The 18,043-nt window shown below is 38.0% G+C and overlaps 2 protein-coding genes across 13 annotated transcripts in view; one reads left to right on the forward strand and one right to left on the reverse strand.

Moving 5' to 3' along the window:
- The window catches only part of celf1 (cugbp, Elav-like family member 1), a 63,743-nt gene extending 48,300 nt beyond the window's left edge, over positions 1 to 15,443 (forward strand). For 3 of the 10 annotated variants that reach the window (XM_016472202.1, XM_016472137.1, XM_016472152.1), the window contains exons 9-15: positions 118 to 288; positions 5,733 to 5,849; positions 7,489 to 7,677; positions 7,894 to 7,914; positions 9,118 to 9,261; positions 9,394 to 9,565; positions 12,967 to 15,443. In XM_016472202.1, coding sequence (XP_016327688.1) covers positions 118 to 288; positions 5,733 to 5,849; positions 7,489 to 7,677; positions 7,894 to 7,914; positions 9,118 to 9,261; positions 9,394 to 9,521 — 770 coding nt within the window. In that variant the 3' untranslated portion in view covers positions 9,522 to 9,565; positions 12,967 to 15,443. The remainder of the gene's footprint in view (positions 1 to 117; positions 289 to 5,732; positions 5,850 to 7,488; positions 7,678 to 7,893; positions 7,915 to 9,117; positions 9,262 to 9,393; positions 9,566 to 12,966) is intronic. The other 7 variants (XM_016472210.1, XM_016472159.1, XM_016472167.1 and 4 more) reach the window with 5 other exon arrangements.
- Positions 12,202 to 17,846, reverse strand: LOC107677334 (nucleoside diphosphate-linked moiety X motif 19-like). 3 transcript variants are annotated; one of them, XM_016472215.1, is made up of 4 exons: positions 17,675 to 17,846; positions 16,375 to 17,112; positions 15,796 to 16,003; positions 12,202 to 15,724 (listed from the first exon to the last, which is right to left on the reverse strand). In XM_016472215.1, exons 1-4 carry the CDS (start codon positions 17,702 to 17,704, stop codon positions 15,492 to 15,494), a joined length of 1,209 nt encoding a protein of 402 aa, XP_016327701.1. In that variant the 5' UTR covers positions 17,705 to 17,846; the 3' UTR covers positions 12,202 to 15,491. The 3 variants fall into 3 exon arrangements, with proteins under 3 accessions (XP_016327701.1, XP_016327709.1, XP_016327715.1); XM_016472223.1 differs by having other exon boundaries at positions 16,375 to 16,588; positions 17,151 to 17,846; XM_016472229.1 differs by having other exon boundaries at positions 16,375 to 16,581; positions 17,144 to 17,846.
- Positions 17,847 to 18,043: the final 197 nt, after the last annotated feature.

Here is an 18,043-nt window from a genome sequence, read left to right on the forward strand (position 1 = left end):
GCCTATAAAATTAGTTGAGACTGCCTGTTAGTTTTAGGGCAATGAAAGGAGGTTGTGCATGTGAATGTTGGCGATATTGATGCCGTTTTGATGTGGGTGGTCTGCTATCTGTGGCAGGTCTGAATGCCATGCAGAATTTGGCTGCATTAGCGGCAGCAGCAAGTGCTACGCAGGCCACCCCCACAGGTAGTAGTGCTTTGACCACCTCCAGCTCCCCTCTCAGCGTCCTCACCAGCTCAGGTACGCTCTCCGGACAGCCCGCTCAATCTGCCTGGGACGCCTACAAGGGTTGGTCCCGCTTTTTAATCTCCTCCTGTCCTTAACTTTGCTTCTTATCAGTCTCTTTGTAAGGTTTTTGGTCAATAACAAATGTTACAAGTTCAATACGTTGGCTTTAGTTAATGCATTAGGTATCATGAACTAACAATTAACAACTACTTAAATTTTTTTTGATTAAATAGCAATTATTGAGGCTGCACCATGCATTCATTATTTAAATAATGAGCGAGTAAGAAAGAAAGAAGGTCAAGGGCCAGATTCATTAAGCATTCTTAAGACTAAAATTCCTCCTAAGAAAAAGCATTCTTGTGGGCAATGTTCCCTCTCGTGCGGCCGCACAGAAGAAATAATGTGCCGCGCACACGCAAAAATGAGTTGGGGAAAGCCATTTGATTGAATGCCAGTAAAAGCGAATGAATTGCAATGCCCTGGCAAACCGCTATAGAGTTGATGTCGCTATAGAGTTAGAACCGGTGAATGCGGTTTACAGGTTTCATAGAAAGAGAATGTGTGCCAAATGAGTCGCTGTAGAAACCGAATACTTCAATGGTTGCGGTGCGCTCAAGCGGCAACCTCCCCCTCTCTCTTGTGAAGCCAACAAGGAAGTGACTTAAACTGTAATTCATCAACTGGCCGCTAGAGGCTGGCTGCAAAAGGGAGTCAGTCCCATAGACTCCCCATGTTAAAATGCCCAACTTTACAGCAGAAAAAAACATGTTTACAGCCTGGTTCAAAAAATGATTTTGGTCTATATAGCTAATTTTGCCCTTCATGACAACTGTGAGGGGGGTGAATTTTTTTATAACTCATCCGTTTAAATTATATTAAGCCTTAAAGTTCTGCATAATTAAGGGCGTGGCCACTTGAGTGACAGGTGGATTGCCGCTGCTGTCACCACCGTGGAGCTAGGTGGGCGTGGCTTGAGCAACCTGCTCCCGCCTCTTTGCCCATTTTCGATTATCCGGGAGTGACGCGCGGTGACACGCTGCGCGCTCAACATGAGAACCAACGCAAATGCAAGGACATGTGAAATAAACGTCATCATGTATTAAAGAAGAGTGGCTTGATTAAGTGCAGGAAATAGCGGAGGATGGGCACAGAACAGTAACAAAACTCAGAGACATTTAGCTACAGTCACACACAGGTGTATTGTGCAAACTACTTAATAGGGATGCTTAGCTATAGAAGAATTCATATGTTCACGTTATTTTTATTTTGTTTTCTATTCTATTCTATCAGTTTAAATAGTTTGTTTTTTATATTATTATGTTAGACCTATATTATAAACCTAATAAATAATTGACCTTTTTTTAATAGTCTCTTCCTCATCAAGGCTGTATTTAAAAAATAGAAGGGGAAATACAGTGATATTGTGAAATATTATTGCAATTTCTAATATTGGTTTCCTATTTTAATACCTATACTTTAAAATATAATTTATTCCTGTGATGCAAAGCTGGATTTTCAGCATCATTACTCCAGTCTTAAATGTCCCATGATCCTTCAGAAATCTATTATTTATAAATCTATAAATTTAATCCATTTAACACATCCTTGCTGAATAAAGTTTCTTTAACTTTCTTTAAACTTTTTAAAAGTATCTTTAAAGAAGAAAGAAAAAAAAAATTCTCACCCCAAACTTTTGAATAGTGTATATTGTAACACAAAATCTCTATTTTGAATAAACACTCTTCTTTTTAACTTTTTTTTTTTTTTTTTTTAAATATCACAGGCCCCAAAAAATTTTAAGCAGTACAACTGTTTCCAACATTGATAATAAATCATCATATTAGAATGATTCCTGAAGGACCATGTGACAACTGAAGACTGGAGTAATGATGCTGAAAATTCAGCTTTGCTTCACAGGAATTAATTATATTTTAAAGTATATTAAAATAGAAAAAGTTTATTTTAAATTGCAATAATATTTCACAATATTATTTTGTGAAATAATATTCAGTAATTTTTAATCAAATAGATAGGCTACAGCCTTGATGAGCATAAGACACTTCTTTAAAAAAAACTTTATTGATCCCAAACTTTTGAACGGCAGTGTATTATAATATAAAACATGTTTTCTTAGGTAACCTAAAATGTACATCATTTAGTTACATCAAGGGTCAAATCAAATATAAATAGCACATTAAAGGTAAAAGTTACCCATTTTTTTGTGTACGCGCTTGTACAGGTCTGGTATAAAGAATGTTTTTGCTCAGGTGCCCGAAATGTCCGCCCAATAGAGAAAAGTTTTGCTCAGCAAGAAAAAAAATTAGAGGGAACATTGCTTGTGGGGGGTTTTGGTGTTGATAGTGACATTTGCGCTTCGAAGCAGGTACACCTCAAGTCATCAGTGCCAAAAAAAGGCCAGAAGTTATATAGTGTCGTTTTTATTAATCTTAGGTTAGTGTTCATTCGTAACACTTGAACTAATGTTAATTTATGTTTGATATTAAAGATGTATTAGCATATGTAGAAATTTTAACCAAGCTTAATAAATGCTATAAGTATTGTTCAATGTTAGTTCATGACAGTTAATGTTAAAGGATTAGTTCACTTGCAGAATAAAAATTTCCTGATAATTTACTCACCCCCCCATGTCATCCAAGATGTTCATGTCTTTCTTTCTTCAGTCGAAAAGAAATTAAGGTTTTTGAAGAAAACATTTCAGGTTTTTTTCTCCATATAGTTAGCTTCAACGGACATTTTTATTCTGGAAGTGAACTAATCCTTTAACCAATTGAACCTTATTGTAAAATGTAAAATGTGTAATTTCAAATCAATCAGATCATTGCACACTAAGATATGGGGATCCATTTTGAAAGCTGTCTGAAAACTTTCACCAAAAGAGGGCCCCTTAAGTGCGCATTTTTTAGATATTTAAGGTTTTTTTTTTTGGTAAATTTCACTACTGATTGTAAAATTAAGAGATTAATGTTTAGACTTTCGCATATTATAACCTGGAACTTGGATGTGGGAAATAATTACAGCTAGATCCAAAAGTTTTAGCAGCACAGCGCAGATGCTACAGAACACAGTTAGTTCAAAAAATGATTTTGGTCTATATAGCTAATTTTGCCCTTCATGACAACTGTGAGGGGGGTGAATTTTTTTATAACTCATCCGTTTAAATTATATTAAGCCTTAAAGTTCTGCATAATTAAGGGCGTGGCCACTTGAGTGACAGGTGGATTGCCGCTGCTGTCACCACCGTGGAGCTAGGTGGGCGTGGCTTGAGCAACCTGCTCCCGCCTCTTTGCCCATTTTCGATTATCCGGGAGTGACGCGCTGCCAAGATGGTGACGGCTGCCTCCGCCCACTTTTGAGCTTCAAAAACGCTCTTCGGAAATCTACGGGTGACGTCACGGACACTACATCCATGTTTTTATACAGTCTATGGGTGCGCTCAACATGAGAACCAACGCAAATGCAAGGACATGTGAAATAAACGTCATCATGTATTAAAGAAGAGTGGCTTGATTAAGTGCAGGAAATAGCGGAGGATGGGCACAGAACAGTAACAAAACTCAGAGACATTTAGCTACAGTCACACACAGGTGTATTGTGCAAACTACTTAATAGGGATGCTTAGCTATAGAAGAATTCATATGTTCACGTTATTTTTATTTTGTTTTCTATTCTATTCTATCAGTTTAAATAGTTTGTTTTTTATATTATTATGTTAGACCTATATTATAAACCTAATAAATAATTGACCTTTTTTTAATAGTCTCTTCCTCATCAAGGCTGTATTTAAAAAATAGAAGGGGAAATACAGTGATATTGTGAAATATTATTGCAATTTCTAATATTGGTTTCCTATTTTAATACCTATACTTTAAAATATAATTTATTCCTGTGATGCAAAGCTGGATTTTCAGCATCATTACTCCAGTCTTAAATGTCCCATGATCCTTCAGAAATCTATTATTTATAAATCTATAAATTTAATCCATTTAACACATCCTTGCTGAATAAAGTTTCTTTAACTTTCTTTAAACTTTTTAAAAGTATCTTTAAAGAAGAAAGAAAAAAAAAATTCTCACCCCAAACTTTTGAATAGTGTATATTGTAACACAAAATCTCTATTTTGAATAAACACTCTTCTTTTTAACTTTTTTTTTTTTTTTTTTTAAATATCACAGGTCCCAAAAAATATTAAGCAGTACAACTGTTTCCAACATTGATAATAAATCATCATATTAGAATGATTCCTGAAGGACCATGTGACAACTGAAGACTGGAGTAATGATGCTGAAAATTCAGCTTTGCTTCACAGGAATTAATTATATTTTAAAGTATATTAAAATAGAAAAAGTTTATTTTAAATTGCAATAATATTTCACAATATTATTTTGTGAAATAATATTCAGTAATTTTTAATCAAATAGATAGGCTACAGCCTTGATGAGCATAAGACACTTCTTTAAAAAAAACTTTATTGATCCCAAACTTTTGAACGGCAGTGTATTATAATATAAAACATGTTTTCTTAGGTAACCTAAAATGTACATCATTTAGTTACATCAAGGGTCAAATCAAATATAAATAGCACATTAAAGGTAAAAGTTACCCATTTTTTTGTGTACGCGCTTGTACAGGTCTGGTATAAAGAATGTTTTTGCTCAGGTGCCCGAAATGTCCGCCCAATAGAGAAAAGTTTTGCTCAGCAAGAAAAAAAATTAGAGGGAACATTGCTTGTGGGGGGTTTTGGTGTTGATAGTGACATTTGCGCTTCGAAGCAGGTACACCTCAAGTCATCAGTGCCAAAAAAAGGCCAGAAGTTATATAGTGTCGTTTTTATTAATCTTAGGTTAGTGTTCATTCGTAACACTTGAACTAATGTTAATTTATGTTTGATATTAAAGATGTATTAGCATATGTAGAAATTTTAACCAAGCTTAATAAATGCTATAAGTATTGTTCAATGTTAGTTCATGACAGTTAATGTTAAAGGATTAGTTCACTTGCAGAATAAAAATTTCCTGATAATTTACTCACTCCCCCATGTCATCCAAGATGTTCATGTCTTTCTTTCTTCAGTCGAAAAGAAATTAAGGTTTTTGAAGAAAACATTTCAGGTTTTTTTCTCCATATAGTGCACTTCAAATTGCAGTTTCTATTTAGCTTCAACAGGAAAAGGACATTTTTATTCTGGAAGTGAACTAATCCTTTAACCAATTGAACCTTATTGTAAAATGTTGCCAGTTTCTCCAAACCTAAACAACTGTGTAATTATTTTTTTTTTTACATCTCTTGTTTCTCATGCATCATTCTACGTACCCTTAGTCTTGATACTTCCCATCAGTTGCTTCAAAAAGCTGTCTTTTGTTATTTGATCACTGACATTGACACTGTCTGCTGTTTCTTCTCTGTCTGTGAAATTTGCATTGGTAAGATGTGTGATGGCTTAGTAATGTGTCAGAGCTGGTTCTTGTTTTCTCTCCTCTGCACAGCAGGTTCCTCTCCCACCTCCAGTACTAGTTCTTCTGTGAACCCCATGGCGTCTTTAGGTGCTCTTCAGTCTCTTGCTGCGGGTGCTGGAGCAGGTCTCAACATGAGTTCCCTAGCAAGTAAGAAAAAGAAAGCTCTTTTTTTTTTTTTGTATGAGGTCAGATGGTTTCTAAAGATCCTGTTTACACCAGTGTTAATTTCGTTGACAGATAATTTTCGTCAACGTCATTTGTTTCACCAATGAAAACGAGATAACAAACTAAAACTTGTTTTGAATGACAAAAACTATGATGGAAATCTGTTGACATTTTTGTCAAATAAAAATGAGACCAGTGTTAGGGAGGGACGATTTGGGAAGAGATTGAGTCAGAAGGAATCTGCTGCGCGTGGTTAGGAGGTTCAATGTGTACAATCTTAACTGTATCATAGCTTATTGATCTATCTGGCGGGACATAAGCTAACATACACATCTCAAAATGTTCAAAAATGTCAATATCTGGGAGTAAGAGAAGAGCAGACATATGGATAAATTTAATTACGCAAAACAGAACTCAATTCGGTCCGGTTTTCTGAGCACACACACTGAAGCATACACACAGAAAGAGTTTTTTCTTTTGTGTCGCATGAATAGAGAAGTACACGCAAAATGATGTTGAATTGTCCGTTTTGACGAGTATTCATGTAAACACAGTCGATTATGTCTTAAGTGAACAGTAGGGAGAATATTGGATGTGTATCAGTACATTGCATCCGTGCATTCAGTTTTAAAGGGACAGCAGCCTAATTTAGTTGCCATTGTCCGAGTCATTTGTTGATCAAGCAACAAAAGAAAAGCAGAAAATCACTCGCTGCTCTTGACTGAATAACTTTAGTAGCCCTAATAAAGATTAATCTAAATTCATTTATAAAAAATAGATGTCTGCTTGAGAGAATGAAGAATGTGGTAATCAAGTCGTCATAAAGAATGCATAATTAGCCTATATAACCATTGGTATTTCATTAAAAAGAAGACCATGTTCTTGTTCTTTATGAGAAGTGGTTTTATTTCATTTTAATATAAAGGCATGTTGTGTGTCACTGCAGTTAAATTGGTGTCTATCATGATAAAACCTTAATATCTAACCTATATAATGAGTTTGGAAATTTTAGAGAAATGCTTAATAAATGCATTACACTGTAAATAAACCCATTAGATTTTAGCTCACTAAATTAACTGTAGGTTTAGCCGACTAAAACTAAAACAATTCAGAAGATTGAAATGACAAATTAAATGGCATTTTAGTCAAAAGGCTATGACAAAAGCGAAATCAAAATTTGCTGTCAAAATTAACACTGGTTTACACCTGTTATTGAAATCCATCTCAGGTGACGTGAACACAAGTGGTCAGCTGAGACGCGTTACCAAAAAAAGTACACAAGTCAGCACACTGTTGCATTTAAATACTTTAAATCTTTTTTTTAATCCTTTGCATTACAGTACCAGTATGATGTGATCGTATGTATTTTGAAGTACCTCTAAATGTACGTTTTGGACCCCATTGGCATCAATGTTAAGTACTGACCACTCGTGTTCGAAGTGCCTCAAATGGATGTTAAATGGGATCTATGTGTCATTCCTTTTTTTGTTTGAACTTTCTTTGCCTCATTTCTGTTTCTACTCTGTCTCCGTCTCTGAATGCGGTTTCTCTGTATCTATCAGTAGTTTAATGTGTCCTCCCCTGTGTGTGTCTGAATGCTGAGCTGTGTTTCTGTGTGCAGGCATGGCTGCTCTAAATGGTGGTCTGGGCAGCGGAGGTCTCTTGAACGGCTCGGGCAGTGCTATGGAGGCTCTGACTCAGGCAGCCTATTCTGGGATCCAGCAATATGCCGCTGCCGCTCTGCCCAGCCTCTACAGTCAGAGTTTACTGTCCCAGCAGAACGTTAGTGCCGCTGGCAGCCAGAAGGAAGGTGAGCACATGAATGATCTGATGAGCTTTGAGCAGCTTTTCAGGTTGGGAGATTGCCAGCCTCTGTGTAAGATAAAACTGCTAGTTTATGCTAGCAGGGTCAGTTTTTAGGGCATGTGTTGGCCCATGATGCTTTTCAGTGTGTGTGTGTGTGTAGATGTGGCTCTTGTGATCACCATCTTAAGGATTCATTCTTGTTTTAAATACGCTGCAACAGCAAGTCCCAATCAGAGCGCGGGTAAGAGATAATTATCACTGTCCACAATGCCCATTTTCTACATTTTGGTTTGTTTAAAAGTAAATGGAGATCCATACCAGCAGCTCTCTGCCAATTAATTAATTGAGCATTCTGTGATTAAAAACAACTTCAAGCCTGCTGGAAGATGCTTCTGTGCTGCTACTTTGTTAACATTTGCGATTATCAGTGTTGAAAACAAAGGGTTTCTATTTTTGTGGAAACCAGGATATGTTATTTCATTAATCTTTGTTGAATAAAAAAGCTCTAAAGCTAATTTTCTAAATTCTAAAATTATAAATGTATTTTCTGTCACATTTGATCAATTGCTGAATAAAAGTTCAGAAAAAAGGCCACATTTGATCCTTTTTTTATATATTTGTGACCCTGGACCACAAAACCAGTCACAAGGGTAAATTTTTCGAAATTGATATTTATACATCATCTGAAAGCTGAATAAATAAGATTTCATTGATATCTGAGGGTACAAAAAAATCAAAATACTGAGAAAATCGCCTTTAAAGTTGTCCAAATTAAGTTCTTAGCAATGCATATTACTAATCAAAAATTAAGTTTTAATATATTTACAGTAGGAAATTTACAAAATATATTAATGGAACATGATCTTTACTTAATATCCTAATGATTTTTGGCATAAAAGAAAAATCTATTATTTTGACCCATACAATGTATTTTTGGCTATTGCTACAAATATACCCCAGCGACTTAAGACTGGTTTTGTGGTCCAGGGTCACACATATGTATATGTATATGTATATGTATATGTGCATGTGTGTATGTATATGTATATACAGTCGCAGCTATGATTTCAAGTCTGTAGCAAAACTCACCCACAGTAATTATGACGGTAATGCTTAACCAGACCTTCATTAACCTAGACAATTATCCAACTTTACAAATCAGGCACTAAACCTGTTAATTAATTCAGTTCAAATGTTTTAACAAAATACAGACCCTCCAATATGATAGTTTTGCCTACATGAATTTGATCAACTTGGGGGGGATGTCTTTATTATTTTCTGTGGTGATCAGCAGCATGCTTAAATGATATTTAACACAGAATGTTCTTTTAACTAGGCGAGGAGAAGAAGTGTCGAAGCTTCATTGAAAATAAAAAGGTCACTAGGGCTTTAAGAGTCAAAAGTTCTCTTTGTTTCTGTCTGTTTCCTCTCTGTCTTTCTAAAGGCCCCGAAGGAGCAAACTTGTTCATCTACCATCTGCCACAAGAGTTTGGTGATCAGGATTTGCTGCAGATGTTTATGCCTTTCGGCAGTGTTATCTCTGCCAAGGTCTTTATTGACAAACAGACCAACCTTAGCAAGTGTTTTGGTGAGTTGAGCCCCATTCCAGAAACATTGTGCTGGTTTTGTGTTGGTTTCGAGTTCTGAAATCAGAAGCAAGCTTTAGATGCGTGTTCTATGCAGTGGGTAACTAGAGTCTGGCTCTTTTGTTTTGTGTCAGGCTTTGTTAGTTACGACAATCCAGTTTCGTCCCAGGCGGCCATTCAGTCAATGAACGGTTTCCAGATTGGAATGAAGCGGCTGAAGGTGCAACTTAAACGATCCAAAAATGACAGCAAGCCATACTGAGTGATTTTACTCTCAAATGGACTTGGTTTGAAAAAATTTTTCTGGTAAGTGGAGTGTGACGTTAGAATGACCCCACCCACTCTTTAACACCCGCCTTTCCTAATCCTCCTTTTATTTCTCTGGCCTTTCCTACATATCTTCTCTCTTAACCTTCAAAAGAAAGACAACATGCAAATTAAGAATTTGTTCCAAGGAGTAAAGAGTTAATTTTTGTTTTCCACAATTATATATCTAATTGTTTTGTTGATCTTTTATTTTCCTTTTTTTTTGGTGCCATATTACAAGTTTGCTGTGTATAAATCTTGCGTCAAAGGATGTTGCACAATGAAAGCCAGCCTGTGCGACTGCTTTCAGTCCCTTAGACTGTTGATCACCACGGTCTGGCCCCTGTAGATGTTCTCCTGTGTTTACGCTAGACTCTTGTAGTACATTGGTACAGTGTAATGCTGATGCCTCCTACAATGCTGCCTTTCTAGAAAATAAAGGAGGCTTGCTGCATCGGTGCAAAAGATAATCAGTCAGTCACCTGAATATTGTTTTGAGCATCTGGAAGGTCAGTCTGCACTCCACTAGATTTTGTTTTCATGGATGCCTTTTTATTTCATTCATGTATTTATTTCACTAATTTATTTATTTATTTTTAATGTATCTGTGTCTTCACAATGAGGGTGATGTAACATTGCTTCAAAGTCTGTTTTATGTATTCTGTTGGAGGGCTCAGCTAAAAACCGTAATGTTGATGCTTTATGTTTGTTTTTATTCACATTCATATTTTTACATTCTAAAAAGACAAACACTAAGCAAGGGTATTATATCCCATGTGGTGGTTAATCATTCAGTATTGGTAGTTTGCAGGAGATGCTACACTTACTCTCAGGACATTCTCACCATTCTGTCAGACCAAAACTTTTCGCCCATTATTCTACTCACCTGGTACGTGAACATTTCTAAAGAATATGTATGAAATAAGTGCTTCATTTCAGTTCACGAATCCTTTCTTAAAGCCTCAAACAAAAACAAACCTTTTTTTGACCCAAGATTTTTGCTGAAGAATCACATGGTAGCACATATGGTTTTAAAATGCCATTTGTATCGATTTTTTTTTTTTAGCAAAGACACAATCTACAACATGATTTTTATTTTGATGGTCATTTGATACATTATCCTACGCCTCAATTGAGGAGGTTGGGGTTGAAGCTTTTAGCAATATTTGCATTCTGGAGAAGAGTGAGAGACGATACTGCCAAGAAAAGAAAGAAGGAAGTTTGCAATTGCTGAATTCATGGCCGCTTAATTGTCAGAGTAATTTGAACGAAAATTTCCTAACTTTCGTGGCAATTTGTGTTCAATAAGTATTTAATCTCTGTGTTTGCAGGTGGTCTCTTGTACCCTGGTGTATGGAGACTCGTCCTGCAATCCTATTCTAGTTTGTAATTCTAAGTTACTCCATGCAACTTGCTTCAGTTGACCATGGCAGTAAATAAGTGTTCAAATCGTAATCAAATGTTAATGCCAATCTGAGTCCTGCAGGGTCATGAGGTAAGATTGTTTTTATGGAAACTTAAGAAAACATTATCCAGATAGTGTATATTACTTAACTATTATGCCTTTTCTATTTTTATAGAGGTTTTATAATATTGCCTAAATAATTTCTCTGAATTAAAGTGGTTGTTTAAAAAAAAAAATCAACTCAAAAGATTCAACAGTGTTTTTGTAGAATCCTAATGTGAAGTTGTGTGGATATATTCACCGATTGTTTAAACAACGGATATGTGGCCCTTTTTACTAGTTGTAGTGGCGTCTGTTTAGTAAAAAAAAAAAAAATAGTACCAAGAGTAGTTTTTTTTCCTTTTTAAGTCTGAAGCAAATCCACGGTTCAGTCTAAAGTTTATACTTCGTGTAATATCTCTAAATTAAGTACATAATTTACATGTGTTGTGACGAATGCTGAAATGTTATTATCAGAAGTCGTTTGTTTCATTTCCTCACAACATAACTTGAGCTCGGAGTGGCAGTTAGTGAAAATTGTAGACTATTTTCTTTTGTTTTGACATTTACCTCACTATTGTCGTCGCTGTTCGACAGACTTGTATTTATTAACGGCGCTTTTTATTTTCACTGATTAATTGCGAATAAGCCAATTCTTGTTAACCTCACTATCTATTTTCAACGAGTGCAGATCTCAGTCCGGGTGAGGGAACGAGTGTGCCGCTGTCTGGCAACTTGTACAGAGATGCCGGTTTGTTTCATACGTTAGAGACGCTTTAGACAACCCAGGTGTGAAGCCCCTCTTGAAGCGCTTAGATGCGAGTGCAGGGAATGTCCAGTCCCTGATCTGTGCCTCTGTTCAAATAAAAGCAGGATTTACATGCATTACAAAACCATTAAGTGGAAGAAAAATGGGAGTGCAACACAAATCACCATTTTGAACAATCCAAAGATTCTTGTGAACTTGTTCTAGGCAGGGATTTTTGTTTGTTAGGCAGAATTTTTTCATAGTTTTGTTCCTTTTTTTTTTTTTTTTTTTTTTTTTTTTTTTTCGGGGCCAGTTTGATTTTAAGTGGAAGAAAAATGGGAGTGCAACACAAATCACCATTTTGAACAATCCAAAGATTCTTGTGAACTTGTTCTAGGCAGGGATTTTTGTTTGTTAGGCAGAATTTTTTCATAGTTTTGTTCCTTTTTTTTTTTTTTTATTTATTTATTTTTATCCGGAGCAGATTGACTGTCGTTTGTGCAAAGATCTGCGGATTTGTGCGCCTTAAAACAGCTCACAAGTGCAGAGACGTTCCACTAATGTGCCAAACACATCGAGTCTTAAATTTCTGTATACGTTTAATGATGATACTCTGTTCTGCGCTGTGTCCCATCATGTTGTTGTCCTTCACGGAGTTCAGTGTAGCTAAATTGTATCCATTTGTGTTTCCCATGACGGGTGTTTTGTGAACGAGAACCAATATGACCAGCTCCAAATATGCATTATTCCACAGTCCCTCACAATTCAAAATTGAAGCACAAAATAAAAGGACTTTCACTGAAAGAGCTGAAACGTTGAAGCACAATTTTTCTTTTTGTTTCCCTCTCTTCCCCTTGGTCTAAAATCGAAATGCGGTTGTGAGAAATCGAACATTTTCATTTGAAATGTTGCTGTCGAGGACAGTATTGTCGTAGCTGTAGTAGGCAGGTTGTGTTGTCTCTCGGTGTTGTTGATGTTTAATGTTATTCCCTTTGTTCACTGTTGGCATGGTGCTTATTCTTCCCACTTTTCTTCATCGTTTCCTGTGTTGCATTCAATGTTTTGTGTTTAGATGATGTGTGCACCTACGAAAGCCCCCTCCTCATGCAAACATAATCATTCATGATTTTCTTTTTCATCCCCTCTCCTTTTTCCGTTGTGCTTTAACCTAGGTTTGTTATTTGTTTTTTTTGTTTGTTTTTGTTCTAGATATCTTCGTGCCCGTTTGTCATCGTTTGCCTAGCATGTCGATGTGACGTCAAAAGTTCATCGTCCAGTCCGTTGTCCTCTTCGCTTCTCTGACGCTTGAAATTTCACACTTGACCTTTTTGTTAACTTTTGACGCTTATTGATTACTTTTGTTTGTTTCTTTGTGTGATGTTCATTTGTCATTTGTGCTGCCAATAGGGAGCGTTAGAAAGACTGCTAAAAGTGTAAAACGTTTCATGAAAATTGTTCTGAGCAAAGAGTCTATTTTTCTAGAACGTACAAACACTATAACCACTAGATTTTTGCAGCTTTTAATTTTTCAGATTTTGTTCTTTACTGATTTTTATTGTTTTCCAGCAGTCTTCCTAGCGCTTCTGATTGTACTCCTTTTTGGTTTTTGTTTTTCTTCTCAAAGCAGCCATTCAGTTTGTAGAATCACTTTTGTGTGTTCAAGTGTGGGTGTGTTTCCCTCTTTCTCTCACTTGTTAGTTCTAAACCTTTTAGAGGATGTTTTCGTCACATTTTGCTGAAATTGAGGATAAACTTTGTAATTTTGTGTTAGGTTAGTTGGCATGATGTAATTTTGGGAGTTTCTATAAACAGTGACATTACAATAGACACTTGAATTGCCTTTTTTTCTTCTTTGTGTGTCGAGCCAACACAGGCACACGTTTTTCATTTCCTTATTGTGTGAAAATCAGGATTAGTCTGAAATAATGCATAGAATGAGCAGAGTTGAATATCTTGTCACAGGTAAATATTAAGCATGCATGTTTTTTTGTAAGTGCACTGAAATCCTCAGCAAAATGTGATCTAGTTCTGTTTCAAAAATTCAAGATGAATAAAGTGGTGCCAAAAGTTTTGCATGTTGCTGTTGGTTACATTTACAGTATGTTTCACATCATGCTTATGGCTCGTGCTGCAATGACGTGGTCTCATTTTGATGGTTTAAGATTTAAAAAACAATACGGTGTGTGTTTAGGTTATGGGTTAAAGTGAGTTTTAACAATGTATTGTTCTAAAAATTTAAGTAGGTTTCAAATGAGTCCTTAGAGATAAATTGTGCCTACAGCAGCAAAAACACATGCTCTTCTTAATGTTGTTCAGTTAATGAAAATGTGTTACGACCTTATAGCTGGTCTGTTTTACAGAGCTTGCAAGCATTTTCTTTTTTCTTTCCCATTCTGACATCTGTACAAGTTGTGACGTTCTGGACTGATTGGTAGAGCTCAACTGCAGCTTTGCCCCCTTAGCCTTTAGTTTACAGGCATATCTCCACAAATGAAGAGCTACATTTGGAAGTTTTTTTCTCTCTCTTTTTTTAAAAGATGTATTCTGACAGACTAATCTATTTGGGGGTTGAGGTGGTTATTTTCTATTTAGATTTTAAGCTGCTGTTTTGTGAGTTTAAATGTACTCTTTCCTGTGGGATGTTTGTCATTGCTGGTACAGAGTGATTGTATTTAACATTTAAGATTTGTACAGATTTTTCTACTTCATAAGTTGTTTCACAATGTAAATCCCAGTAAGTAGAAGCATGAAGACAGTAACACCATGACCAAACTTCAACCTGTACAAAGTAACCAAAATGCAAACAAAAATCAACTCCACAAAAAAGCCTTTAAATAAAGATGTTTTTTTTTTTATTAGTTGTTTTGTCATTTAAGTTGTGTGGTTTTCATTGGAAGTGTAGAGAGTGCAGAATTTATTAAATGTCTGAAACAAATGTGTTGTATAAGGTTGGTTAAGGATTTCACGCTACTGTCTCTACAGAAATATAGCATAATGGACACCCACGAAGCAGGCATCTGGTCGTTTATCTTTAGTTTATGTATGATTAAACTGTTTGAAAACATTCACACACATTGTGTCTGAATTCATTTTTTCTTAATTTAAAGATGCCAGAAATGCACATCATGCTTCCGTTTTAATTCAAATGTGACTTTAGAGTTTTTCAATCACATAATGACAATTCATGATTTACTACTCATTGTACTTAACCTACATTTAAATGATTTATCCTAGTCAGTACTATAAATAAATATGCAATAGCTGCTGCTACAGTCAGATTTGTTGTAATTGGTTGATTATATATGCTAGCCATAAATCAGACAAATGCAATTTTTGTACACAATTGTTCCAAGTTATTTTTTGCTTGTAGAGTCCTGTATTCAGCAAACTCAAAAAGCATGAAAAAGTTGAGAGCTTTCAACAAATGAAAACAATTCAAAGTGCCATTTACCCTTTACTGCCTCCTCTGGAATATTACATTAATGAAGAACTGTGACAATTCAAACTTTACACCTGGTAATCTTTTTTAATGCACTTTCTTTTTTTATCATGGTACCAGCAGTTGTCACATCAACAAGGTAGTCTTGTTTATCATTTTTATAACACGTTAGGGAGGCCATATGTTTTAACTACACTGAATGGCTCACGTTCCACATCAGTAGGTAGAAATGAGCTGATTTACAAAAAAAAACAGTTTCTGTCCATCAGTCCTGCACCTGTTTGGAAGGTAAGTGTCAGAGTTTACTATGGTTTTTGGAGGGGTTGTCCACATCTGTACCGAAGAGAGGAGACAGGTGGTTATACTTGGGTGTGATGTTCATTCGGACAGTTATTGAATATGGATCCTGGCCGACGATACGGTGCAGGTTTGCACTGTCCTGCTGGAGCTCTTCAAGACTTTTCTCAGTTTTCATCACGCCGCCGCCCTTAACAGAACGGTCCACTTTTTCCGGGTACAGAGCATCCCCTGTGTATTAATGAAGAGAAACATTGTTTGATAAAGAGGCGATAATTAGCAGAAATGTCTTAATTTATTACCTGGTAAAATGCTTGCAAAGCAGTCAGGCGCCACCAGGTGAACAGGCAGCCACTGTTCGCAACCCCCCAAAGACCTCTGCCAGGCAAAGCGATGGAGATCTGCGAGAGCTGGACACCGGCACATGCGTCCAAGCTCGTAGAACTGAGGTGGAGCGATCCAGATCTCCTTTGATTTATAGCTGTGCAGCACTTCAGAGGGACTGGACCACTGAGAAACAAGGCAGTGTGTATTTCCCAAAAGTTAAGCATCATTTGTACTAGTTCGGATGAGACTGAATGACTTAAAAGCTACTATAAAAATGTTATATTAATGAATAACAGTGACGTTACGTGACGTTCAGCCACCTGCGTTAAGTGGGCGCTGCCTAGCTGGCGAATGAGCGCTAGCCTCATGAATATTAATGAGCTCCAAGAAATATGCAGCACGTCAACGCTGAGAAAAGTCCAAGTTATTTCGCCAGCTGGACACAAATTGGTCGCGAATGCGTAAATTGATCAAATATACCTTCAATGCAACGTAAGTCTGATATGTAGTTTTTAATCTGACTGTCAACGTGCTAATTACTGTTCAAAACGCACCCTGAAATGAACGATTTCCTTCTCGTCGTGAAGCGTGTGTGGCGTGTCGCGCAGACAGCAGATGTAGAAGGCCGTGTCGTAGCGCCTCTGTTTGCCGTGCATGCTTATGGGGGTCAGCCAGTTGCCCCACTCGTGTAGAGCCCAGATGTTGGGCAGACACTGCAGCTCCTTGCACATCTTAATAAAATTCGCCGAGTCACTAACAACCAGAGACCTCCACTTGGACAGCACGTCTCTGTCCCACAGTCCGCTCAGTGTGGTCAGGGTTGGCTGGGGGTCACTGTCCCGAGCATCATCTGTGCGCACGCGAATGCCGCTTTCCTCGTGTTTGGGGACCGCCAGGAGCACACCGGACTCCTCAAACGTCTCTCTCACTGCACATATCCTGAAAGCCACGTCTCCGGGGATCGGGGATCCCAGCTGCGCTCTGTCAGTGGCGAAAATGGGCGGCCTGGTCTCCGGCGGCTGCTTCACGACTCCAATGCCGTAGTTGGGCGCTTTCGTGAAGGACTGAAAGACCTCCTGCCAGTCGCTGGAGAAGTCAGACGCGTCCGCCAGCCCCCCGGGAAACACGTAGGCATTGGGCATGAAGCCGCTGCTGCCGCTCCGTTTTAGCAACAGCACTTGATAATCAAAGGCGGATCTGTGCGCTATGTCAGACACTTTCTCCAGACCTGTTTTAAGAGAGTCCGCGCTCTGAGCGTGTCTCAGGCCGGCCGCCAAGATCACCGTCGCCGCCTCCCTCCAGTGTCGCCGAGTCACTAACAACCAGAGACCTCCACTTGGACAGCACGTCTCTGTCCCACAGTCCGCTCAGTGTGGTCAGGGTTGGCTGGGGGTCACTGTCCCGAGCATCATCTGTGCGCACGCGAATGCCGCTTTCCTCGTGTTTGGGGACCGCCAGGAGCACACCGGACTCCTCAAACGTCTCTCTCACTGCACATATCCTGAAAGCCACGTCTCCGGGGATCGGGGATCCCAGCTGCGCTCTGTCAGTGGCGAAAATGGGCGGTCTGGTCTCCGGCGGCTGCTTCACGACTCCAATGCCGTAGTTGGGCGCTTTCGTGAAGGACTGAAAGACCTCCTGCCAGTCGCTGGAGAAGTCAGACGCGTCCGCCAGCCCCCCGGGAAACACGTAGGCATTGGGCATGAAGCCGCTGCTGCCGCTCCGTTTTAGCAACAGCACTTGATAATCAAAGGCGGATCTGTGCGCTATGTCAGACACTTTCTCCAGACCTGTTTTAAGAGAGTCCGCGCTCTGAGCGTGTCTCAGGCCGGCCGCCAAGATCACCGTCGCCGCCTCCCTCCAGTGTTTCAGCGCGGTGTTCATCCTGGCCCTCGCTTACTTGCTCACAGTTACTCCAGTGCCCTATCCCGGCAACTTTCGACTTAGGTCAACTAACTAATCACGAGATGATGGCGTGAAGGACAGCACAGAGAAAATAACAGTGCATAGTCTGTATTTGGTGATTGGCGCCATCTATGGCAAGGGATGAACGCTTGGTTTTCATAACTTTGACACATTCTTAAAGGGGTCTTATTATGCTCATTTACAAAGTCTTGATTATGTTTTGGGGGTGTACTAGAACATGCCCTCATGCTTGGTGGTTCGAAAAACGCATTATTTTTCACATAATTTACATTATTAAAATACCTTTCTCCCCAGGCT

This window comes from Sinocyclocheilus anshuiensis, unplaced genomic scaffold (genome assembly GCF_001515605.1).
Source record: "Sinocyclocheilus anshuiensis isolate Anshui unplaced genomic scaffold, SAMN03320099.WGS_v1.1 scaffold1677, whole genome shotgun sequence".
NCBI classification, from domain to species: domain Eukaryota; kingdom Metazoa; phylum Chordata; class Actinopteri; order Cypriniformes; family Cyprinidae; genus Sinocyclocheilus; species Sinocyclocheilus anshuiensis.

Coding starts and splice junctions, on each gene's coding strand:
- LOC107677334 (XM_016472215.1), bottom strand. CDS start 17,704: ATGAACACCGCGCTGAAACACTGGAGGGAG. Junction 16,004..16,374: donor AGGAAATCGTTCATTTCAGG/GTGCGTTTTGAA, acceptor CTTGTTTCTCAG/TGGTCCAGTCCCTCTGAAGT. Junction 15,725..15,795: donor CTTTGCAAGCATTTTACCAG/GTAATAAATTAA, acceptor ATTAATACACAG/GGGATGCTCTGTACCCGGAA.